The 20,188-nt window shown below is 51.4% G+C and overlaps 1 protein-coding gene and 1 long non-coding RNA gene across 14 annotated transcripts in view; one reads left to right on the forward strand and one right to left on the reverse strand.

The window, feature by feature from the left end:
• Positions 1–9: 9 nt before the first annotated feature.
• Positions 10–20,188, reverse strand: part of IL12RB2 (interleukin 12 receptor subunit beta 2) — a 28,724-nt gene continuing 8,545 nt past the window's right edge. For 4 of the 5 annotated variants that reach the window (XM_080406630.1, XM_080406631.1, XM_080406629.1 and 1 more), the window contains 9 exons: positions 17,423–17,502; positions 14,049–14,265; positions 12,593–12,793; positions 11,183–11,284; positions 10,948–11,103; positions 10,006–10,143; positions 8,681–8,768; positions 7,967–8,066; positions 10–7,649 (listed from right to left, as the gene is read on the reverse strand). In XM_080406630.1, coding sequence (XP_080262756.1) covers positions 7,185–7,649; positions 7,967–8,066; positions 8,681–8,768; positions 10,006–10,143; positions 10,948–11,103; positions 11,183–11,284; positions 12,593–12,793; positions 14,049–14,265; positions 17,423–17,502 — 1,547 coding nt within the window. In that variant the 3' untranslated portion in view covers positions 10–7,184. The remainder of the gene's footprint in view (positions 7,650–7,966; positions 8,067–8,680; positions 8,769–10,005; positions 10,144–10,947; positions 11,104–11,182; positions 11,285–12,592; positions 12,794–14,048; positions 14,266–17,422; positions 17,503–20,188) is intronic. The other variant, XM_080406632.1, reaches the window with a different exon arrangement.
• Positions 12,737–20,164, forward strand: LOC308071338. Of its 9 annotated transcripts, XR_013931088.1 has the most exons (7): positions 12,737–12,868; positions 13,371–13,469; positions 15,957–16,072; positions 16,809–16,911; positions 17,435–17,520; positions 17,813–17,905; positions 18,086–20,164. It is a non-coding gene; the product is annotated as an uncharacterized lncRNA (long non-coding RNA). The 9 variants fall into 9 exon arrangements; XR_013931089.1 differs by having other exon boundaries at positions 12,758–13,469; XR_013931093.1 differs by lacking the exons at positions 12,737–12,868; positions 13,371–13,469 and having other exon boundaries at positions 15,625–16,072; positions 18,086–18,179; positions 19,820–20,164.

Below are 20,188 nucleotides of genomic sequence, written 5' to 3' on the forward strand. Positions count from 1 at the left end.
TTGTTGTTGTTGTTTTTTTTTTTAATTCAGGATTTTAAGACATTTTCCCTGAACTACAAACTGGGTTTTAATTATCGCACACTATTTCTGTTTCCTTAATTCCTGTTTAGCCCATGGTTTTTTGGATTATGTGAAACTTTTAATTTGGCAGACTGTTAGTGCTATATGGAGTACTAACTCCTGGAGTACTTTAGTTTTAATGCTTAATTTCAGACTTGGAAAACCAGTCATTTTTCATCTATGGTTTACACAAAATCTTTATACAAAATTGATACCAGGTACTTGAAAAAGATTGAAAGCACATTGGTTTATAGTTAAATACCTGTGTATGGATCCAGCAGCGATGATGTGTGGATAATTGGTCTAAACAGTTCTTTAAAAATTAATGTATTACACCTTTCACTCACCCATTTTACCTTTATTCCCTCCTCCTTCCTTCAACAGTACAAGTTGCTTTGTTGGCCGAAAAAAAAAAAAAAAAAGTTTTTAAATTATCTATGCTTTTTCTTTGAGAGGGTACCCTGTAGATTGGAGTAACCTTTCCTGTTGTTGGAGCTGGGAGGTGGGGGAAGGTGGCAGCTGTTGCTCTGGCTGGGGTGTGGAATTTAGCAGCAGAGTCCGTGGACGCGAGTACGTCTGTACCTGATGTACTTGCAGCACTGCTCCGGCAGTGGCAGCTCTTCTGAAGAAGAAACCACAGGCCTTGGCTGGCTCTGGCAGGAGGGAGTGTTGGCTTACTGTTTCAGATGGGGACATTGCAATCTGTGCGTGATACAAGAAAAAGATGCAAAACAAAACTCCAGCATTAACCTCTCCCATCAGAATTTTGTTTTGGCTTTGTGCAGTGTTTGAGTTCTGATTGCTAGCTGACAAGTGAATGTTTTTCGGAGAGCGATTGTGAGAAACCCTTTCTACCCCTGCCCTGTAGAAATTTGCCGTAGGTTTAATTTAATACATGTGAACAGGAACATTACCACTTCAGTACACAAAAGGAGTTGAGACAATGACTAATGAAGAGGGTTTCTTAGGGTTTTTATCTGCAGCATTTGTTAGGAGGCTAGAAACAGGTTTCTCATTTAATGTTTTACACTTTGGACAGCTTATAACATATTTGTAGTTTCTTAACTAGGTAGATAGAAAACAAAAGGTAACGCCCTATTTTTTTAAAAGCTGTACAGGACAGGCAAAAAGTATTGGAGACCTTTGAATAAGAAATATCAAACTCCTTAATTGTGGTGTTTAGCTGGCTTGCTTTATCTGAACTATTTTCTACAAAAGTTTTTGTTGTAAACCACTGTTAATATCATTGGATTAGACTTTCTAGTGCACTCGCCTATAGTTTGAAGTACCAGGCTGTGAGAAGGAGGCAAGTTTTCAAACAGTGGATGGTAAAATCTCTTGGTTCATTTCTCCTGACTCTGAGCTGATCTTACACAGGTGCTCGGTGTGGGGGCTGTTGCCAGTCCAGCACCGAGTTGTTACTCTTCCCTCTTCGTGGTTTGGTAGTATGTGTTGCAGTTCCAGTGTTAGGGACATCTTGGCTATTGCTATTAGATAAATGCCTCGATACGCAGAAACACAGAAAAGCTTTCTCTGTAATAAAAATCTCCCCTTACCCAAACTGTATATTTGCTGTTTTCAGTTGCCACTCAGCTTTTTTTTCCGGATGACTTCCAGCCAGCCAGTTGTTTGGGGCCCTGCTAGCTGGGCTTGGTCAGGAGCTTTCCCTTCTGCTTCAGAGCATAGAGCAGTTTCCCGGAATGGCATGTCACCTATGATTTCAAGACAGCTTGTACTTAACAATTGGTCCGTCTGCTGTTCTGATAGATGTAAATTTGCCTCTTTCAGTCCATTTGTGTCAAGAACTAAAACTGTGAACATATATCTTTAATATTGGTGGGTGTTAACTGAAATAAAGGTTTATTTTCATGCTCTTTTAAAAATGTCATGAAAACATGGAGATGTAACCACTTAGGTTAATAGCGTCTCGTCTAGGTTCTGCCCCAAGAGGTCCAGTCTGCCTGTGGTGATGGTGCCCAGGTGTTTCCATTGCCAGGAACGGACTTTGCCTTGGGAAGATGTCTCCTGAGTGGCTTACGATTAATGAGCTTGCTCTTTAGTAATGTTTTCTGTCCTCTCGCTTGCTACTTTTGCTGTCATGCCAAATGCAGAGGACTAGACCTTTTAAAATCTGAACAATTTGAAAAAGATGGTCAGCAGAAAAAGTTGGAGAGAAGCGGAGAGAAGCACATGGTGCAAATCTTTTGAATGTAACGATGGCAAGGTTTGAGCATGAAAGTTCATCTTACAGGTCTAATGCCACTGATGCTGGGAGGAAACAAGACTGATAATAAATGCAAGTGTTAGCTGTGTGGGATGGGACGTAAATTCTGAAACGTTAGAAGTTGGTGTGAATACTGGTGTTTGCAGTTCGAGGAGTTGAGACCGCTCTTCAACTGTAATGACTCTTTGCCCATGGAGATCGGTTTGCATAGCCACACCTCTTGTTTTAATAAACGCGGGACATATGCCTAAAGCTGACACTTCCAGCATTTGCTAACCTTCTTCTTTTCTAAAATCATTGCAAGGACCATGTTCCCTTCATGTTGTGCTGCTGGTGTGGTCTGCCTTTGCCAGGTAACAGCTTCCTGGCCGGGCTCAGGGTGCGATTGAGCAGGCACCGCATGTCCCGATGCCGTGGTTGGCAAGTCCCCCGCTGTGCTGGCTGCTGCCCTAGGAAAGCCAAGAGTCATATTCCTGCTGGGGGGGTGCGACCTGAGAGGGGGCGGGGGGACTGTTTGTTTGCCCTTGCTAGGAGACTTCCAGGTAGGAGTTGGAAACATTTGGTTGTTGTCTTAATGATGATGCTGTTTGTCTCTTGAGGTTGGAGCGAGGCTTTATGTGAAGCCCCGCACGGTGATGTATCTAGGTGCTTGATGAGCAAGGAAATAACACTAGTGTTCTGTTGTCTGGATGTTGAAGATCAATATGCAGAAATAGATTAATGACAAAATTGTGATTTAGTTTGCCGCCTTTTGTTAAAAAACCAACAACTTTCTTTTGGCAATAGGTGTCTAATTTGGTTGTATGCAGCTGACTTGAGGTACTGATTTGTCTGCGATGCCCAGCCAGAGTCCAGTTGCCAGATCGGGTCTGGAGAGGCCAGGAATGGGAGTTCTGTTGTCTTGGATGTCTGACCCAAGTCCCATTGAGATGTTGGTCTTTGAGTGACTTCAGGACAGTCTTCAGAGGTGGGAGATGTCTGCGTACTGGGCTGGAGACCAAAGCTTGGAACCAGCCGCTAGACCCAAAAAGCGAAATGGCAGAGCTGGCACTTTGTAAAAAAATTCTCGTGCACTTTGTGTAGCTGATGGTGCGAGTGGCCTTCTGCTGGGGACATGGGGAATGGTGCTTCACGGCCTTGCTGGAGATGGGTCGGGGTGTCGTTTGCCTCCCTTCTGTCTGTTACTTTCAGAAGTGAAATACTTGAGAGTGAAAAGGGGCAGTGCAAGAGGAGGACGTAGACTAACAAAGCTGTTCTCACATTCTGAGCCCTCGCTAAGGAAGTGGCCTTGGGTCTGTTCCTGTTGGGTGCGGCGGTGGCTGTCCCTGATGGGCTGTGGCTGGGGCCTGCAGGCTGTCGCTGCTTCTCCAGGACTGAGGTTTGCGGGGTTGCAGGGGTTCCTGCGCTTCGGCTCGAGTTGGAGGGTGTGCAGGACTGCCCTGGCAGGGTTCCCCACAGATGGGTTGGAGCCTGCTGTCACTTCCATTCCCCGGGAGAGAGAAAGGCAAGCAGGAACTTACCAGCTTTTTTTTTTTTTTTTCCTCCTTCTCTCTCTGCGTTTCAGCAATGATGACAACTTTAAGATAAGCAAATAAACATGTGGACTTGGTGTGCTACATGGCTGTCACCTGTGTGCAGCGTCTCAGTTCTGGGTCGTCGTACAGCTGTCGGTGTGTGTCCCGTGTTGGCAGGGCGGTGAGCTGCCGGAGAGCCCAGCTGGGCCGGTGCCCGTGGGGATGGCTCGGTGGGAGCAGAGGCTGCTGCCGGGTGTTGGTTCGCTGCCCTAGGGCGTGAGCTGGCCCGAAGTTACCCAGCGGTGTCCTTGAGCCGTCAGACGTTGCTGCAAAGGTCATCAGAACCCCGAGAGGTGATGGAGCTCTGCTTTACTCGTGTGCTCTCTGCTGGGCAGGGTGAAGGTGAATGGGATATGGGATCGGGTGAACTGCAGCCTTCCCGTTCAGCAGGTTGAGTTGGCACATGCCCAGTTGTGTTTGGGATTTGTGCTCGACAGCTTGCAGGATTCCTGTTGCCTTGTATGGAGCACAAGGAGAAGGCTGGCTGCTGCCCTTGCTGCTGAGAAAGCGCCTGGAGGTCTGGCTGGCTCTGTGAGCCGGTGTGGCCCTTGTGGGGCAGCCGTGGGGAGCAGGGGGAAGCGTGTCAGGGTGAGGTGGCTGTTGCTACTTCCATGTTTTTTAGTGCAGCAGTTCCCTTTAACGGTGGACCGCTGTCTACCTTTGTGAGACTTGGATGAAGAGGCTAAAAGGGGTGGCTGCTCTGCAGGTTGCTTGTGGGCTGCTCTTGGCAGCTGTTTTTTTTGTGGAAGCCCATCTTCTGTCCCCTGTGACCCTGAGTGTGGAGGTCCTGGGCCACTTTCGAGGTGGCAATGAGGATGCAAACAAGTCCCAGGGTTGAAATACTATCCCGAAATACAGCTCAAAATAAATTTCTGGTAACTACACGAGTAGGGCCGCATTGCGGAGCTGCTGCAAAGCCTCCCTGCTCTCCTGGGAGCCTGCAGATCAAAAGATCCTTTGCAAGTGTTGGGTGGCAAGGGTGGCTGTGCTGTGTTCTAGTGAGTACGTGCACCTCGGGCGAGAGGCTGTCGCATGTGCTCACAGGCACAGCTGGGAATCGTGATTCTTCAGCACTCTGGCGGTGCAGGTAAGTATTGTCGTCCTCCAGTGACTGCTGAGGTACCTGGTGGGAAGAACAAGCTTTGCCGCAGCCGTGATGGGAGGAGGATCCTTTGGCACGTCTGGGAGAGGTGGGCAGCCTCCTGCCGCAGGTGAACTGAGGTGGGTGCAGGGACCGGTGGGGGATGGCTGGCGCTACAGCCAGCGCCGCAGCAGGAGCACGCATCGGCAGCGGTGTTGGTGCCACAGGGGAGCCCTGGGGTGTGCACTGTGGGGTCGCAGGGCTGCAGCGCGCTGGAGCTGCTACTGGAGTGTGGCTCCCGCTCCTCGCAGCATTCCGCCACACTCCCTCCCCTCTGCTTTGGGAGAGCGCTTGCCTGGGCGGTAGCTGTCTTTCTATCTGTTCCTCGGTCCCTTATCCCCAAAGGCTGCCTTCGGGAGGAATGCCGCATGCTGTTGTAGCCCTGGCTTTGCTTGCAGGCTCTGGTTACTGAGCGCAGTGAAGTGGAGTCAGCCGGGGGTCCCGCGCGCTGCTGGCTGCTGGGGCAGCTGAGCTGCTCTGCCCTTAGCAGGACACAGCTCCTTCCTAGGGATACCTGCGGCTGCGGGCCGGCAGCAGCTACGTTGGCGCTGGTGGCGGTACTTTGTTTTGCGGTATGCAGAAACAGAAGGCTGGAGAGCTCGGGTTTGAGAAGAGCCAGGGTGCTTGTGATGGCTTGTGCTGATCAAAGAGGCGTGCTCTGGGCGTTGCTGGCAAAGCTTAACGCCAGGAGAGCTGGTGCCAGAGTTTGCATTTTGTGTTCCTAAGAAACTTTAAAACTCTGGTGCACGCACCTATGTCGATAGACTCACCCACTGCAGAGGTGGGGGCGCAGCATGGGTGGAGGCACAGACCTTGGCACACCGGGCCAGGTGAGCAAACCCTGCTGTCAGCCTGGCCTGCAGTGCCTTTGGAGTGCGTGGGCCTCTTGTAGAAGGTAGCATAGCCACATCTGGAACAAAAACGGGCAACAAGCCACCAGAGATCTCCCTAACCCAGCACTTGAGTTTTGCTTTTCACATGAAGCGAAAGGCTGTGGGGAAAGCCATGGCCTTGAGGTAGAGCCATGTGATGCAGGTGCATCTGGCTGCGGTGTGAGGAGACCTTTGCAGGGCGGCTGTGGGCTGGTTCCTCGCCACGTTGGACCGTGACTGTTCATGGAGGTGCTCTGAGGTGGTGCTGGTATCACAGGTGGGGTTCGTCACCAGCTTGTGCCACTGCCCAACAGCTTGTGTAGCTGCGGATGGAAAGCAGCCACTCGATCCTGGGGAGGAGGATGCTCCAGGTAAGGTCAGGTCTGGACTACCTCAGCAGCAGTGCTTTGGCTTTATTTTTCAAGACACCTTATTCTGTGTAGAGCTGCAGCGTAGCACTTGAGCATGACCAGAGAAAACAACAGGAAACAAATAGCAGGTTTCCAACATTTTATTTATATATACACACATCTAGTAAACAAAGTCATTAAATGTGTAACACTTCAAACCTGTAATTAGAATATTTCAATAAATGCTTTAAATTCATTCCACCAGCCCATCTGCACATGTGCCTGCCTGTTGCTTTTATTTCTGGAGCGGGTTTCTCTGTGGCCGCCCTGAGCCACGAGGGCAGGCGGGGGGCTGAGCTGCCGGCCCCGCTCCGGCCGTGTTCCCGCTGCCCATGCGGGCTGTAGCACCGGTGCTGCGGGGAACGCGGTGACTCGGTGCCGGTGCTGGGGCTGCGGTGGGGAATGCTGCTGGAGGGCGTGAGGCTTGGCACGGGTGGGTGCGGATGCTGCGTGTGGCATCGCTGACCCGCTGCGTGCAGCGGGAGGAGCGAGGGCTGGGGTGCTGAGCGCCGGCCCTGGTGCAGCTCCTCGCTCTTCCCACGCGAGCGGCGGCTGGGGTGGTGTTGAGCACGGCCCTGGTGCCTGGGGGGGCCAAGCCGGGCTGAGCTGCTGGTGCTCAGGCAGCGGGGCAGGGGCCCGAGGCAGCCAACCGGAGTAATTAACAAAGCTCTCCAGAAGGCAGGTCGCGCAGTCCTGCGCTCACCGCTGTCTGGCCTCTGTTCCCCCAGCGTGCGGTGTGGGGAGCCGCTGTGTGGTACAGCGAGGCGTGACGGGCAGTGCTGGAAACGGTCCTGAGCTGGGGGTCTTGTCAGTTAAATGTTACCAAGTGCAAGTTACTCTGCTGACACACACTGAGTAGGAAAGTGCCAAAAAATCAGGCTGGGCGTACGTCGCCCTGACCACCTATCTTGTGAACGAGCTGCAGCTTATTTTCACCGTAGCCAAAGTCACGTTCCCTTCATAGGAAGCTATGGGTGTCAAAAAAGTTGTCGGGAAGACGGGGAGTGGGTCGCACTCGAGTTCAGGGAGGTCTTTGGTAGTGCCTGTGACTGGGGGGAGGTACGCAGCGTCCGTGTTGGCGATGGGGTTGGCGATGTACTCTGGACCGGTCTCTGTGTGCTCCATCGCCTCCACCACAATCCTCTTGTAGAGGTCGGGAAGCTGCTGCTCATAAACCTCCCCGTCCGCCGTGCTGGGGAGAGGCTGGTATTCTGTCTCCTGCCCCGAGCCGCTGCCCCCGCTGCTGCCCAAGAGGAGCTTGTCCCGGTGCCCAGGCTTCGTGAAGGCTTCCTCTACTTGAGTTATTTCAGGCTCTTCAAAGCCGCTGGCGCTGCGCAGGGGCAGGCTGCAGGGCAAGCCCAGCTCGCCCTCGGGGTGGGCATGCGTGGCAGGGATAATTAATTGTGTGATGGGTATCCCGTGACCTCCCGCCCCCCGCATAAGCATCCCTCCGCACGGCAGCTAATGCTGCTACAAACGCAAGCTCTCTGTGTTGTTCTCATGTTTAATTTGCCCGATACATCCTACTGTCGAGCATGACGCGAGAGCTTATCCACTATCAGAGATAGCTGGATTTGCTTCATGAAGAGATTTGCATGGCTCTGATTGCTTTTTTTTTTTGCTTTTTTTTTTTTCCCCCTGAAGGTGGTGGGATTTGAAGAAAAACAAGAAAAAGTACAATTTACCTTTGTAGACACGTAGTTCTTAGCCCATGTAGCGTTAGCTGGGTCTGGAATGGCTTTGCTCTGCCACTGCGGCATAAGTGTGGAGAGGAGCGAGTGTAACCTGCAAATTGAATAAGTGCAATTAAGTGTGAATTCTGATACCTGCAGCGCAACCTGGGACGTGCTCTTTGTGCATGTGATCGCCAGGTTTAATCATGAACCTGCCATAGCAGGGACCTACGGAGGCGGCACCGGGTGGCTGACGGGGCAGTGCAGCTCTTGAGTGGAGGGAGGTGCTGCCCAGCATCCTCCTCCTGCCAGATGTGTGCCAGATGTCTGCCCGCGATCACTAGCACAACCTCTATGTATCCAGAGCTTGCTGGCTATGGCCGTGAGCCCCAGCCCTGGAAAATCTGGCTGCGGACATGTGTGTGTTGCTCTAAAATAAACCAGTTTTTAATCCCAAGGTGTAACTCTACTCCTGGGTCAATGGCCAATGATCGTACCCCTTCAGTTTTGTTTCAGCAGAAGCAGACCTTGGGCTCTAGGTTAAAAATTCACAATATGTATGAAATAAAGCTATATTTTACGCTTGATGGGTGTTCTTGTCATTTATGTACTCCAGAACCTTTATTGAGAACAATCCTCACTGTTCCCCAAGCTGCCCTGAAAGGACACGACCATCCCTTCTAATAACAGTTCCGTGTTTTATTGGAAGGTAATGGATCCACTCACGCTTTTCTTGCTGGAGGTACAGAACAAATGCAGGCTGAGAAGATGAAGACGCCGCAGGTAAGCACAACAGTCAGCCAGCCCCCAGCACCTGAAATACAGAGCGCCCATCATTCATCTTTATTTAAAAAAATAAAAGATTTAAATACACTAGCTCAAGTCAGGCAACAGTCATGGCCTGACTAGTGTTTGCACCCAGAAAACATATCAACTTTTTTTGGTTCAAAACCAGGAATCTGGATGGACTGCTGGGGACAGCAGTACTTTGTGATGTGGAGATGTCTAACCACGTCTCTTGAGATACGCAGCTCATGATCCAGAGCACGCAAGTGCCAGTGTCTTTCCTGGTACTCAATTAAGTATCGATGAGGACGTGCGCTCGGGGTGCTGCGTGCAGTGGGGGGGTGAGGTAGGAAAGATCTTGCAAAACCCATCACGTTTAATCAGCTGTCAGTGGCTGACTGCCTCTCAGCGGACACCTTGGCTTTGCTGTGCTTGCACTACCTGCTTGAAATGCAGCTGTCATAAATCCAGCTTTTAGACCAGAAACTTTTTTTAACTTGTCTGGATTGCTTTAATTTCCTCTCCAGCCCACTTTCCTGGATTTCTCCCGCAGTCCCACGCTGCTGAGACAAATTTCCTAACGTACACGGCTGAGGTTTTTGCTGGGGAGGAAATGCAGCACAGCAAACTTTCTGATGCTACCTCAGCATAAATTTTATCAACCCCTTTCTCAGGGTTTAGTGATGGTTTTCCTTGATCTGGGCTCAAAGCAAATTTGATCTAAGCAATCCCATCTTCCAGGGCAGAAACTCCAACCGCTGCCACTAGCTGTGGTCAGGAGTCTTTGGGAGAAGGTCTCTAGAAGGGACCGGACCCCACGAGGCGGATGTGCGCGGCGGGAGCCCCGGGATGCTGTTGCTCCTTGGGAAGGCTCCCGGACAGCGGCTTCAGTGGCTCGGGGGGAGCCGCCAGCGCGGGGAGATGTGGGGGGCAGCACGGGTACCTGTGCCAGAGCTCAAAGCGCACACATCTGGGCCAGCAGCTGGAGGGGACCAAGCCCTTCCCCCTCCACAGCCAACCCTCCTGCTGGCCTTCAGCCCCTGATAAACCGCAGGGCTGATGCATCGGCACAGAGCTGGGAGCTTGGAGGCAGATTGATGCTCCATTTTAAAGCCAGCTGAAACTAGAAACCTACAGTAATCAAACAACAACCAGGGATCTTTGCTAATTAAAGAGAGGCAGGAAAAGCATCTTTAGCCTGCGGAAAACAGGGGGCCAAGGGCTAGGAGCTCTCCTAGCCCCACGTCCTGGCAGGGGCTCATTACTTTCCAAGCAGACGAGCTCGCTGTTGCCCCAGGGCCCCTCTCCGGCAGCCGTGGACGCCGTCATGCCGAGGGTGTACAGCTCCCCGGGTTGCAGGTCAGCCAGGTACCACCAGCGCTGCGCAGTCACGTTGGAAATGGCTGCAAGGAAAAGCGGGAGATGCCAATGGAGCACCTAGCACAAATTTTTACTGCGTTTAGCTGGGATGAACTGGCTTTCCAGAGCTCGGAGCGTGGGGAGGTATCTGCTCCTTTTAATTAATTTCCTTTTCTATGGTACTGAATTGCTGGAAGGGCGGTGGAAGAGCTGGGGCTGCGGGCAGACCTGTGCTGCCGTGTGAGCTGCGCGCGCCGGCCCCGGCTGCTGTCGCTTGGCGAGTTAGCATTTCAGGCTAAAATGAGGTTTGTATGGTGGAGCTATGAAGCACCTGTTAAACACTGCCACGCAACTTCTGAAACAAGTTAAGGAAAAGAAAAATATTGAGTGGAAGCCTGGGAGTTACGCAGGCAAAGTGGGAGAGGGCTTGGGTGGGAAAAGCAGGTGTGGGGATGGGGCGCGTGCTGCCTGCCCAGCGTGTCTCGCGTGCACAGCGTCTGTTGGTGGAGGCCACCAATATGAAATCTGTTATTTTACCCTGCCAATAATTATAGAGGTTTGCCTTGGTTATGACTTGAGAAAATAGTAATAATAAATAAATTTAAAAAGCAAGGAGCAATGTGATAAATGCCACCCTCAGAGTAACTTGGAGGGACCTGACTGAAGCTGGAAGCGCTGGGGCAGCAGGGCTGCTGGGGGCGGCAGCAGAGGGGCTGACGGAATCTCGCTGGCAGCCCTCCTGTGAGTCCTTGACTTCACAGAGCTCTCTGAAGGCATCTCCCTCTCCCTCCCCTCTACCCTCCACCCACAGCGCGTCCACAGCGCCTTGGTCTTCACCAGATACCTACTGTAGACATCTGGGGCTGCCTGCCCATCCTTCTTCTGCAGGTAGATGCGGTACCCCGTGATGCAGCCCCTTTGGTGGTGCACAGGGATGTCCTCCCATGAAACCAAGACGCCGTTTGCCTGTGGTGTTGCGTACATCTGGGGGCCGGCTGATGGTGCTGCAAAATGTAAGACTGACTTTTAAAGCTGCATTTCAGTTAGGTTAAAAACATCTGGAGGAGTATTACTGCGATTTACCTTCTGCTCTTGAGTATCCCCTAACTGATGCCACTCGTCCAGCTCCACCCCGATAGAGTGCAAAGACGCTGATCTGGTAGCACACATTATCTTTTATGTGCTCTAAATAAAGAAACAAAAAGTGGATGGTTACTGGTTAAAGTATTCACAGCTGTGGCTGAAGTATTTACATAAGCTGCTTAAATCTGAGATTAATCTTTTGATTATTAATGCATCTGTCATAAAAGAAGGAAGAAAAATCTTTGTGATCTCCTCATCGCTTGGCAGAGCCCTCCTGTGCATCAAGCAAGTGAAGCTGGTGCTCCTGAAGGGCAAATCCTTTTGTTCCTCTTGAAGCAACAGCTGCTGGCAGACTGGTACCCTCTGAAGGAACCCTTGGGCCCCAGTTTGTGCTGCAGGTAAGGGCAGGAGGTGAACAGCGATCACCCAGCTTATCGCAGGGTTTGGCTATGCCTGAGGTCCCTTAGGAGGCATGAGAAACTCACACCCTGTTTCTTCCCCATGGTTTCATGTGAGCATCCTCCTCCGGGCTGCTCCTGCTGGTCGGGGGCCGGCAGGAGCTCGTGTTGCTGCTTTCCAGAGCAGAGCACGAAGCCATGGTGTGAGTACGCTGCTTCTGCCAGCTTGTTCGGGAGTGGGGATGTAACTACCTCGGAGGCACAGCTCCGGGACAGAGGGTAACTAGAAAGACTAACGAGGGGAATACTTGCTGTCACCCTCCACATGACTTCGTACTAGTCGGTGCGCAGAACACTGACACGTAGTGCTGGCTGGGATTAGTAACCAACAATTAGTAGGAAGGAAATCGTCTTTTCTTGAGCCTTTGATCTCTTGTACCTCTAGCTGGCTTGTTTCAGTCTGGCGGGACTGGGGTTTTTTAGAGACGTTTTACTAATCCTGATACAAACCTCAGCTGCAGAGCTCAGCCCAGAGTGGCTGCAGATTATTTTTTTTTCCTTCTATATCAAAAGCTTTAAAAGCTGTCATTTCTTATGCTGAATTGATAACAATTAGAATTGGACTTGTTCTTTAAAAGGCTGTCAAAATAAAATGGTGCCTTTGTGGTGACGCAAGTCGAGGCGGACTTAAAAGAAACACTGTGTCTGCGTGGCTGGGTTCGGACAAAATGGCCTTTATTGTTTATAGAAATTATTTATGTATCTTAGACAGTGCAGGTGTCAGACCCTGATAGGTTTTTGTGTCCTCCTTCTTGCTTGCTATTTGCTGTTGCTGTAGGTGCCCGTGTGCTGCGGTTCTAAGTTCTGATTCTTCACACCCTGTTTACATACCTGACAATTTGTGGCTGTCTTAAAGGTACACGGCTAAGTCTTTGAGGTCAACTAACTTACCTGCAGCCCCGCTGCAGACCCCAACATGCCTCAGGCGTGTCCTACCCAGCGTGGCAGTTACCTGCTATCCGTGCGGACCGGTTGGCTGCTGGAAGCTTCACCCAGGCTGGGGGGGGCTCCAGGCGCCGGCTCCTCTGCGCGGCCGCCCACTCCACCACGTACCCGCTGATGGACGCGGTCGATCTGATGGGCGGCTCCCAGCTGACGAGGATGCTGCTATTTCCCATGGCTACGGCAGTCACCTTCTGAGGAGGAGGTAGATCTTACAGGGGAGAAAGAGCAACCAAACAAAAAACACACCGTCAGCACAAACGTGCCTTAACCTTGGGCGGGCTCGGTAAGTTTGATACGTGTTTTTTACTGTGTCTCATCTAGTTCAGCACCCTGTGAAGTATAAAAATAAACTGCAATTGAAAGAAAAGGTCTTTATGCAAGGGTGACCTCTATGACGATAGGAATAGAGCCACATTCTTGTATTGTCCCATGGTGCAGTGGTTTGAGCATCCCCAGCGCTGCTTGTTTGTACCGTCCCCAAACCCTGAGAAGATGCTGTCATGAGACTTAACTAAGTCCTTGCTCCCGTGATAGAGCCACAAACATGCAGCATCTCCGTGACACCAAAGCTACTGCTTCTACAGCCAGGTTACTTTATCCTGCAGGAGAAAGTGTTGGGGAAGTCGTCAATTTTTTATCCCTAGTATAAACCCAGCACTTTTCTGAACAGTTTTTCTGACGAATACAGTTGAACTGAGCCCACAAAGCAGTTCTTGTCCTACTTGCCTCCAAACGATCAGATACCAGCGATATTTCTGCACTAATCCTATCTCTGCTTAACAAAGGTCTCCTGTGCCCAATGCACCCTGCGAGCTGAGGAGCTGTGCGTCCACCCCTGGAGGAGGAAAGCATCCCGCCAGTGTTCCGTGCCGCACTGGGAAAAGGTGAGGCAACAGCTTTGCTGCTGCTTTACTGATGTTACACCAGGACAAGCACAAACAGCAAAATGCTTCTTTAAATGAACAACCTGAGGCTGTGAGGCTCTGTTGTGCCTGGTACTGGCACAGGAAATTTGGGGTTGGGTGAGCTCAGGGAACACTTGTTAATTTTGCTGTGTGGCTACAGCAGAGTGCAATTTCACAGGAGATAAAGCTTGTGTGATTTCCCCTTACCATCACCTTCTCTTCAGTCCTGCTACCTCCCTCATGCAAGAGAAAAAAAAACACCCTTTTTTTGTGTGGTTAATTTTCTGCTGTGTCAGGTGCCTGGGTGGCTGATGGTGTGGCTTACCTGTGTCGGCGGGAGGGGCTGAGGTATAATTACAGCAGTATTAACGCAGGGCAACCTAATGTGTCATGAAACTGCCCCCCGACCACATCACAAACTGAATCCACAGATCCCCGAGGATTCCTTGAGATGGGAATGAGCACACGGCGGAGGGACCTGCACGCTGCCGTGGTGCATGGTGCAAAGCAGAGCACTGGTGGCATTACCAGTGGTCCAGACCCAGCAGAAGCCCTTACCCTGGGTGCCCGGCTCAGTCATGATGGATGCCGGGGGGGACCTGCCCCTCGAGTTCTCGGCGGTGACGGTTATCTTGTAGCCCACCCTCGGCGTGACTCTGGCGTAGCTGGTTTGGGTGGTATGGTGTGCTTCTGCCGCCAGGTTCTGCTGGCCCAGGGCTTCAAAGGTCACTGTGTACTGCAGGATTCTTCCTCTCGCCTCTGCCTTGCTCAAAGCCTGCGAGGAAAATGCATTTGTTACCCTCTCCTGACAAGCAAAGGCCGCAGAAAGGTGCCGGGGTGCCGCAGCAGGCTGCCCACGGAGGTTCAGACCTGCTCCTGCAGGATGCTGCTGTTGGCTGTTTGTGAACCGAGTATTTCACCTGCTTTTAAACAAACCTATGGCCACAAAAGGGGTCTTTGTGCCGTACCATAAGCCCTCCTGAGCGAGGCTTTGGCAAGCTGGCACTCATGGGGACTGCAGTTCGCCCACCCGTGCAGGGCAGGGGGGAGGTTTTCCCCCAGCCCCCTGCCTGGCAGCGGCTGGTGGCTGTGGAGCATCACCCTAACCCAAATGCTGAAGCCGCCCCATTTAAGTGAGGAGCTCTGAGAGAAAGGTAATTTTTTTCTCTTCCTTTTCTGCTCTTAATAGTGCAGAGGTTATGTGCAGCAGTGGTGCCACATGCTGGGCTGCAGCACACCCCGGCTGATGTTCTTTGGTAACCGATTATCAGGTGCTACGTCCTTCTAAAAGCTGAAGGAAGCAAGCAGTGCTACAGAGGTTGCTCGCTTGCTTGTGGAGACTGCTTTCTTCTGTAATACTTTTTTTTTTTTTTTTTTTAATAACTTAATATCTGTTGGCCCGCAGTACAAATCTTGCATCGCCCCCCCCAGTACCAACCTAAGCATACATGTTTGTAAGTAAACATGTGCTCTTATTGTTACACAAATAATGCTTTTTCCAAAGAAAGCTAGTGTCCTTGCTGCGCAACTGCCCCTTTCCACCATGATTTTGCACATTTGTGTAAAACCTGTACCACGTAACAGCCTGTCGTGATTTTTCCCTTTGATTTTGCTGCTGCACAGCCTGCAGCCTGTACTCTCCGTTCCCAAGCCTTATCCCAGCTCTGCCACTGCTCCGCCTTTGGCAGTGCGTGGCCCCTAGCCGCGTGAAATGGGTTAACTCATTTGGTATGAATTGGTGTAACCTGTTCATCTGAACGGTAGGGCCATGAGCACGCATTTACCTGAGAGTCTCTCTTCAGGCTGCATCTCTTTTTATTTCCTATTTATTATTCCTGTTTCATTCCAGCTTAGTAAAGCTCTTTTGCTGCGAGCCGCTGACTTCCCAAGCAGCAGTGTAGCTGGGGGCAGTGCAACACGCAGCCTTCTCTTTCCTGGGGCCTGAATGCAAGCCGTGCTTTTCACAAGGTGTGGAAAAAAGAGTATGAACTGCACAGCTGGATTTGTGAAAATGAGCCGGTTTTTATTCTGGGGGGGAAATCTGGATTTTTACTGAAAGCTATGACAAATAATTATTTAAATTTAATCACTCGGAATAGACATCTCTGCAGAGTTGCTCCGTGCTGTCCTGTGTGACACCTCCGGCTGGTTTTTCCACGCCGGGTGTTTGCAGCTGTGCTCTCAGTTTCAGTTTCCTGCGGTTCCTATGCAGCAAGTTCATTTTGTTTGGCTGCTTTTTGCCATCAGAAAACAAAAACAGGAAGAGAAAAAAAACACTTTCAAAAATAGGAAAATGTTTGCACCGTGACAATGGCTTTGGCAGCGGCTCAGGACCAATGCAGCACTGGAACTGCTCCGCAAGCCTGCTAAAATTATACTGGTGATCTTTTCCTTGGGACTTGTGTGAAAATAGGAGAACATATATTGACGGGACATGGTGCTGAGGCCGAGTCTTTTGCTTTGTAGCTGTGGTGAGTGCTATAAGAGCAATGTATTGGACCTGTTTTATGAACGATGCTGCAGGAAGCCTGCTTTGACACATAGTCCCGCCAGCTTGCTGCCACAAGGGACGCCTCCGAGAGGTACGCAAGGGCTGGAGTCACATAATGACAGGAGAACTCTGCTTTCCCTTATGGCATGGTGCTTGGGGGGATGGGGAGGAGGTATAACAGTAATTGGAATGTTATCTAGAGATTGCAAACTGGAAGTCAGAAATAATTCATGCTTTAAAAAAAATAATATGTATCTTACTGGTGGTGAAATAAAGCCACCACAGCAAAATGCCCCACAATCTGTAAATTCCTCTTGGATGTGGCTTTGAGGTTTGGGCTGGTAATGCTGGAGAAACTCAGCACTGGTAACAGGGCTTGGTTTCACTGGGAGCACCAGTATAGCAGACCTGGCATAAGCCTTTCCCCTGAGCTGGGTGTTGGTGTATGGTAGTGTGGGATTTTTACCCTATAGCTGGGTTTTAATCTGAATTCTTTCTGAAATTTCCCTGGTGGGGTCTCAGCCCTCCGCTCGCAGGAGGCTCTGCTTGGCAGACACCAGCCACTGGCTTTTTTCAACTCTGCGTTTGTCCCATTTCGGATCTGCAGCTTGGTTATCAGCAAACCCTTTTGCACGCAGGTCACCCGGCACCTGCTTCACACCTGCAGAGAAAACCAGCATCTTCCTGCTGCAGCTGCACGGCAAGAGCCCCAGCCAGCCGTGCCGGGGGTGCCCACGGGGCCCTCAGCCTACATCCAGCTCAGGGGTTTGGGGAGTATGGTCACCTTAAAGGGCTATAGCAATAAGTTGCCTCTTTTGCTTCCCCAGTTCTTCATTGCTTTGTTCTTCGTGTAAGCAAAACAGAGCTCTGAAGGAAGCTCATATCCAGAAGCAGAGACACAAAGAACGTGGGACATGGTGTGTGGGGAAGGTGGGACATGGTGTCCTCCTGCCCTCCCAGACCTTCTGTCCTGGCTGTGTGTGGCCAACGCGGCAAACAACGGCAAGGCGGAGGACAAGGAGAGGGAGGTATTAATTAGAAAACAAATTAGGAAGTGTGTAAGGCTGTTACCTGTCCCCTAGCTATACGGTGAGGGTCACAGGGTGCCTTGTGGAAAGGGGGAGGGAAGGTGTGTCTTCCATAGGTGGTAACTGAGCTGTGGTACCTCCACTGATGCCATGGGCTGGGAACGCTTTACATTTGCAGCATGACAGAAAATTTGGGGAACTGGAAAAGGGAAATTGCAGGTGGAAAAGAGTTGCTGAACCTCCCAGGGGAGGCAAGTTGGGCAGCGGAGCTGGTCCGTGCCCCTGTCACAGGGGGCTGGCAAGAACCCTGTGCTCTCCTTGGGTTCAGTCCTACCCTGCGAACGCGCAAGGCGGGGTTCCCCCGCTAACCCTGCTGATCATTCCTGCCTCCGCTTAGCTTGCGCTGAGCTTACCTTCCAAAACAGAGAGATGTTCTGCTGCTGGGAGTCCATGTCCTGCTGCCGGTACCAGACGTCTAGGATCCCGGTTGGCACTGGCACAGGAGGAGAAGGTGAGCAGCATTAATGGCTGTGCTTTGAGGCAAAACACAACACTGTGTAGGCAAAGGAGGTAAAAAACCCCAGACAATTACAATTTTGGATTTAAAATGCCCCTGAAATGATGCAACATGTAACAGCCCGTTGGTGCCGTGGCAGCTGGAGCTGGTGCTCATGAAGAGAACAAGCCATAAACCCGAGAGAGTTTTTTTCTCTGCTTTACCCTTTTTTCCCCCCTGAAATTTCTTTTAAATTTTAAATTTCAAATTTTAAATTAAATTCTTTTAAATAAAGTCCTTTTTGCAGGACTTTACCCTGCCCGGCTGTTCGGGACGGCTCCCGAGGAAGCCTGCACACCCAGGTGACAGGAGCAGCTCTTCCCTGCGCCCGAAAGCTGAGGCCAGTTGGGGTCCTGGGGGCTGGCTACATCAGCCCTAAAACGGGCAGCCTCGGGGGGGGGGGGGGGGGGTTGTGGGGTCTGTGAGGTCTGGCTGCCTGGCTCTAGGCAATAAGTGTCTCCAACAGCTGGTCAGGTGGGACCTCCTCAGGGGTGCCTTAAACCCCCCGTTCTTCCCACAGGTCTCCTTGTGGTCGCAGGGTGACTGGGAGCCCTTGGTGTTTCGGATGAACCTTCCAGACTAAAGCCAAAGCGAAGTCCCGGCTGCAGAAACCGGTAGATGTGCCTCAGCCGTTCAGAATCGGGGGCGCGCCTACAGAAAGGCAACGTGCCAAAAGGTAACAAGGCTGGGTCCCTCGGGGTCCCTCGGGGTCCCTGGCCAACATGAACTCATCAGACTCCAACAGTCGTTGTTGCTAACACCCCGAGCAGCTGTTGCACAGCCCCGTTAGAGCGGGGCTGCCGGCTGCCTGCTCTGTTCAAAGGCAGACGAACCCCTCAGTGCCAGCAGTGTCAGGAGCAATTTCTCTTGTATTAAATGCAAACAGCAACTGGTGCAGAAAGAATAAGCAGGACCGACAGAAGAAATAAACCCAGAGCACACTCGCCGTGAAAGAGGGAGGAAGGGGCAAGCTCAAAGCAGGGGGGTGGGTGGGGGGGAAATGGGATTGCACCTGTCAGACTCCAGCCTGGATTTTGTATTTCATTTCATGTGTGAGCTGCATGAATTAGCGGAGGGGGAGAAAAAATGCTCACTTTAAACAGTGCTTGCATAAAGCAAGTTTTGTGGTTGGTGACGCTTAGAGAAACAGAATTTTATATATATAAAAATTAGAATTTTCTAATATAAAATTAGAAAAAAAAATTCCTTCATCGAGAAGGCGTACTCCTGAGGCTGCAAAAGGCCAGGCTCATGTGTAGGACTTCAGCTCCCTCAAGGACGGGCAGCTGCGGGGTGCCAGGGCTTCCTGCCCTTGCTGTCACCCAGCCTGGGGACAGAAACGCTCCCCCACTCGCTAAAGATTCTTGGTTTGTACCACCGGCTGGGCAGAGGGGTAATGGCCACAAATGCCGTGGCAAGCCCAGGGTGCATCGAGAAGGGTGAGAAAACTGTTGAGAGGAAAGTGGGGGAGGGAGGGAAAATTTCACACCTTCTGCATCAATCAGTGCTCCTTACAGAAACTGGTGCTGCCAGCAGTGGCGAACAGCGTGAGTAACAGTGGCGCTCGCCTGAAAAGCTGAGAGTAATTCACAAAAAAAGAGCGATGAAAGCTAAATAGGAGATGAAAGGAGAGGATGCCAAAGCAGCTGATGCATCCTTGCTGAAACACAAACTTCTGAGAAGCTTTCTCCTCTTGCAAGAACTGAAAGTCCCGTGGCACGCGCGTTTGTGCCGCTCCAGGGGCAGGCAGGGGTGTGAGTGGGCAGCCAGCCCAGGGCAGCCGGCATTGCAACTGGTGGGGCTGGTGGGGCTGGTGTCCTTGGAGCCTGTCGGGCTCTCCTCTGGGGCAGAAACGCCCTTTCCTCACCGGATTCCTGGTGGGATCTCTCCCGAAAGCCAGGTTCTGCTCCGCCGGAGCCACGGGGGTCCCCAGTGACTCCATGGCGTGGTGGAGGGCTCACCTGGGCAGGCTCCAGGTGAAATAACTTCTCTACTTGGGAAAAGATGAGTTGGCAGAATTCAGCCCACTGGCCCCTGCAGAACTGAGAGCGCCCAGGCAGTTTCCCAGCCAATTCACCCAGCTCCTCCGCGAGCGGCCGAGCAAGCTCCGGGTGCCCCAGCACGCCGCCCAAGCTGGGGGGTGTTAGCACCAGCGGGAGACAGAGCAGTCACCCAGGCTCAGCTATGGGCTTGTTGCGGGAATTCAGTGAAACGCTCAGGTATGAGCCAATACGAAGTATTTTTCTTTCCCCAGTGAAGCTGCACAAACTGCCATTCCCAGGCATGCCGCGATGCAGCAGGACACTACGGCTCTGGGAAAATCCCTCCAACCTTCCGCAATGTCAAATAAACACATCCTCCGGACCTCCTCGGTGCGCTCTTGCAATTCCTGTTTTGCAAGAAACCTGAAAGGCTCCTTTTTTTTTTTTTTTTTTTTTTTTTGTTCATTAGAAAAGCAATTCCCTTACAGAAATTACTTCCCTTTTGGCTCTGGATCTGGACCTATAGAGCCTCTGCAAACCAGCCAGCAAAACCCCAGCAGTGTTTGGGCTGCATTAGCTAAATTTTCCACTTGTAGGCAAATATTAGACTTGGGCTTAGTGGAGGAGATGCCGTCTGGTGT

Source organism: Falco punctatus (assembly GCF_963210335.1).
Source record: "Falco punctatus genome assembly, chromosome: 11".
In the NCBI taxonomy this organism is placed as follows: domain Eukaryota; kingdom Metazoa; phylum Chordata; class Aves; order Falconiformes; family Falconidae; genus Falco; species Falco punctatus.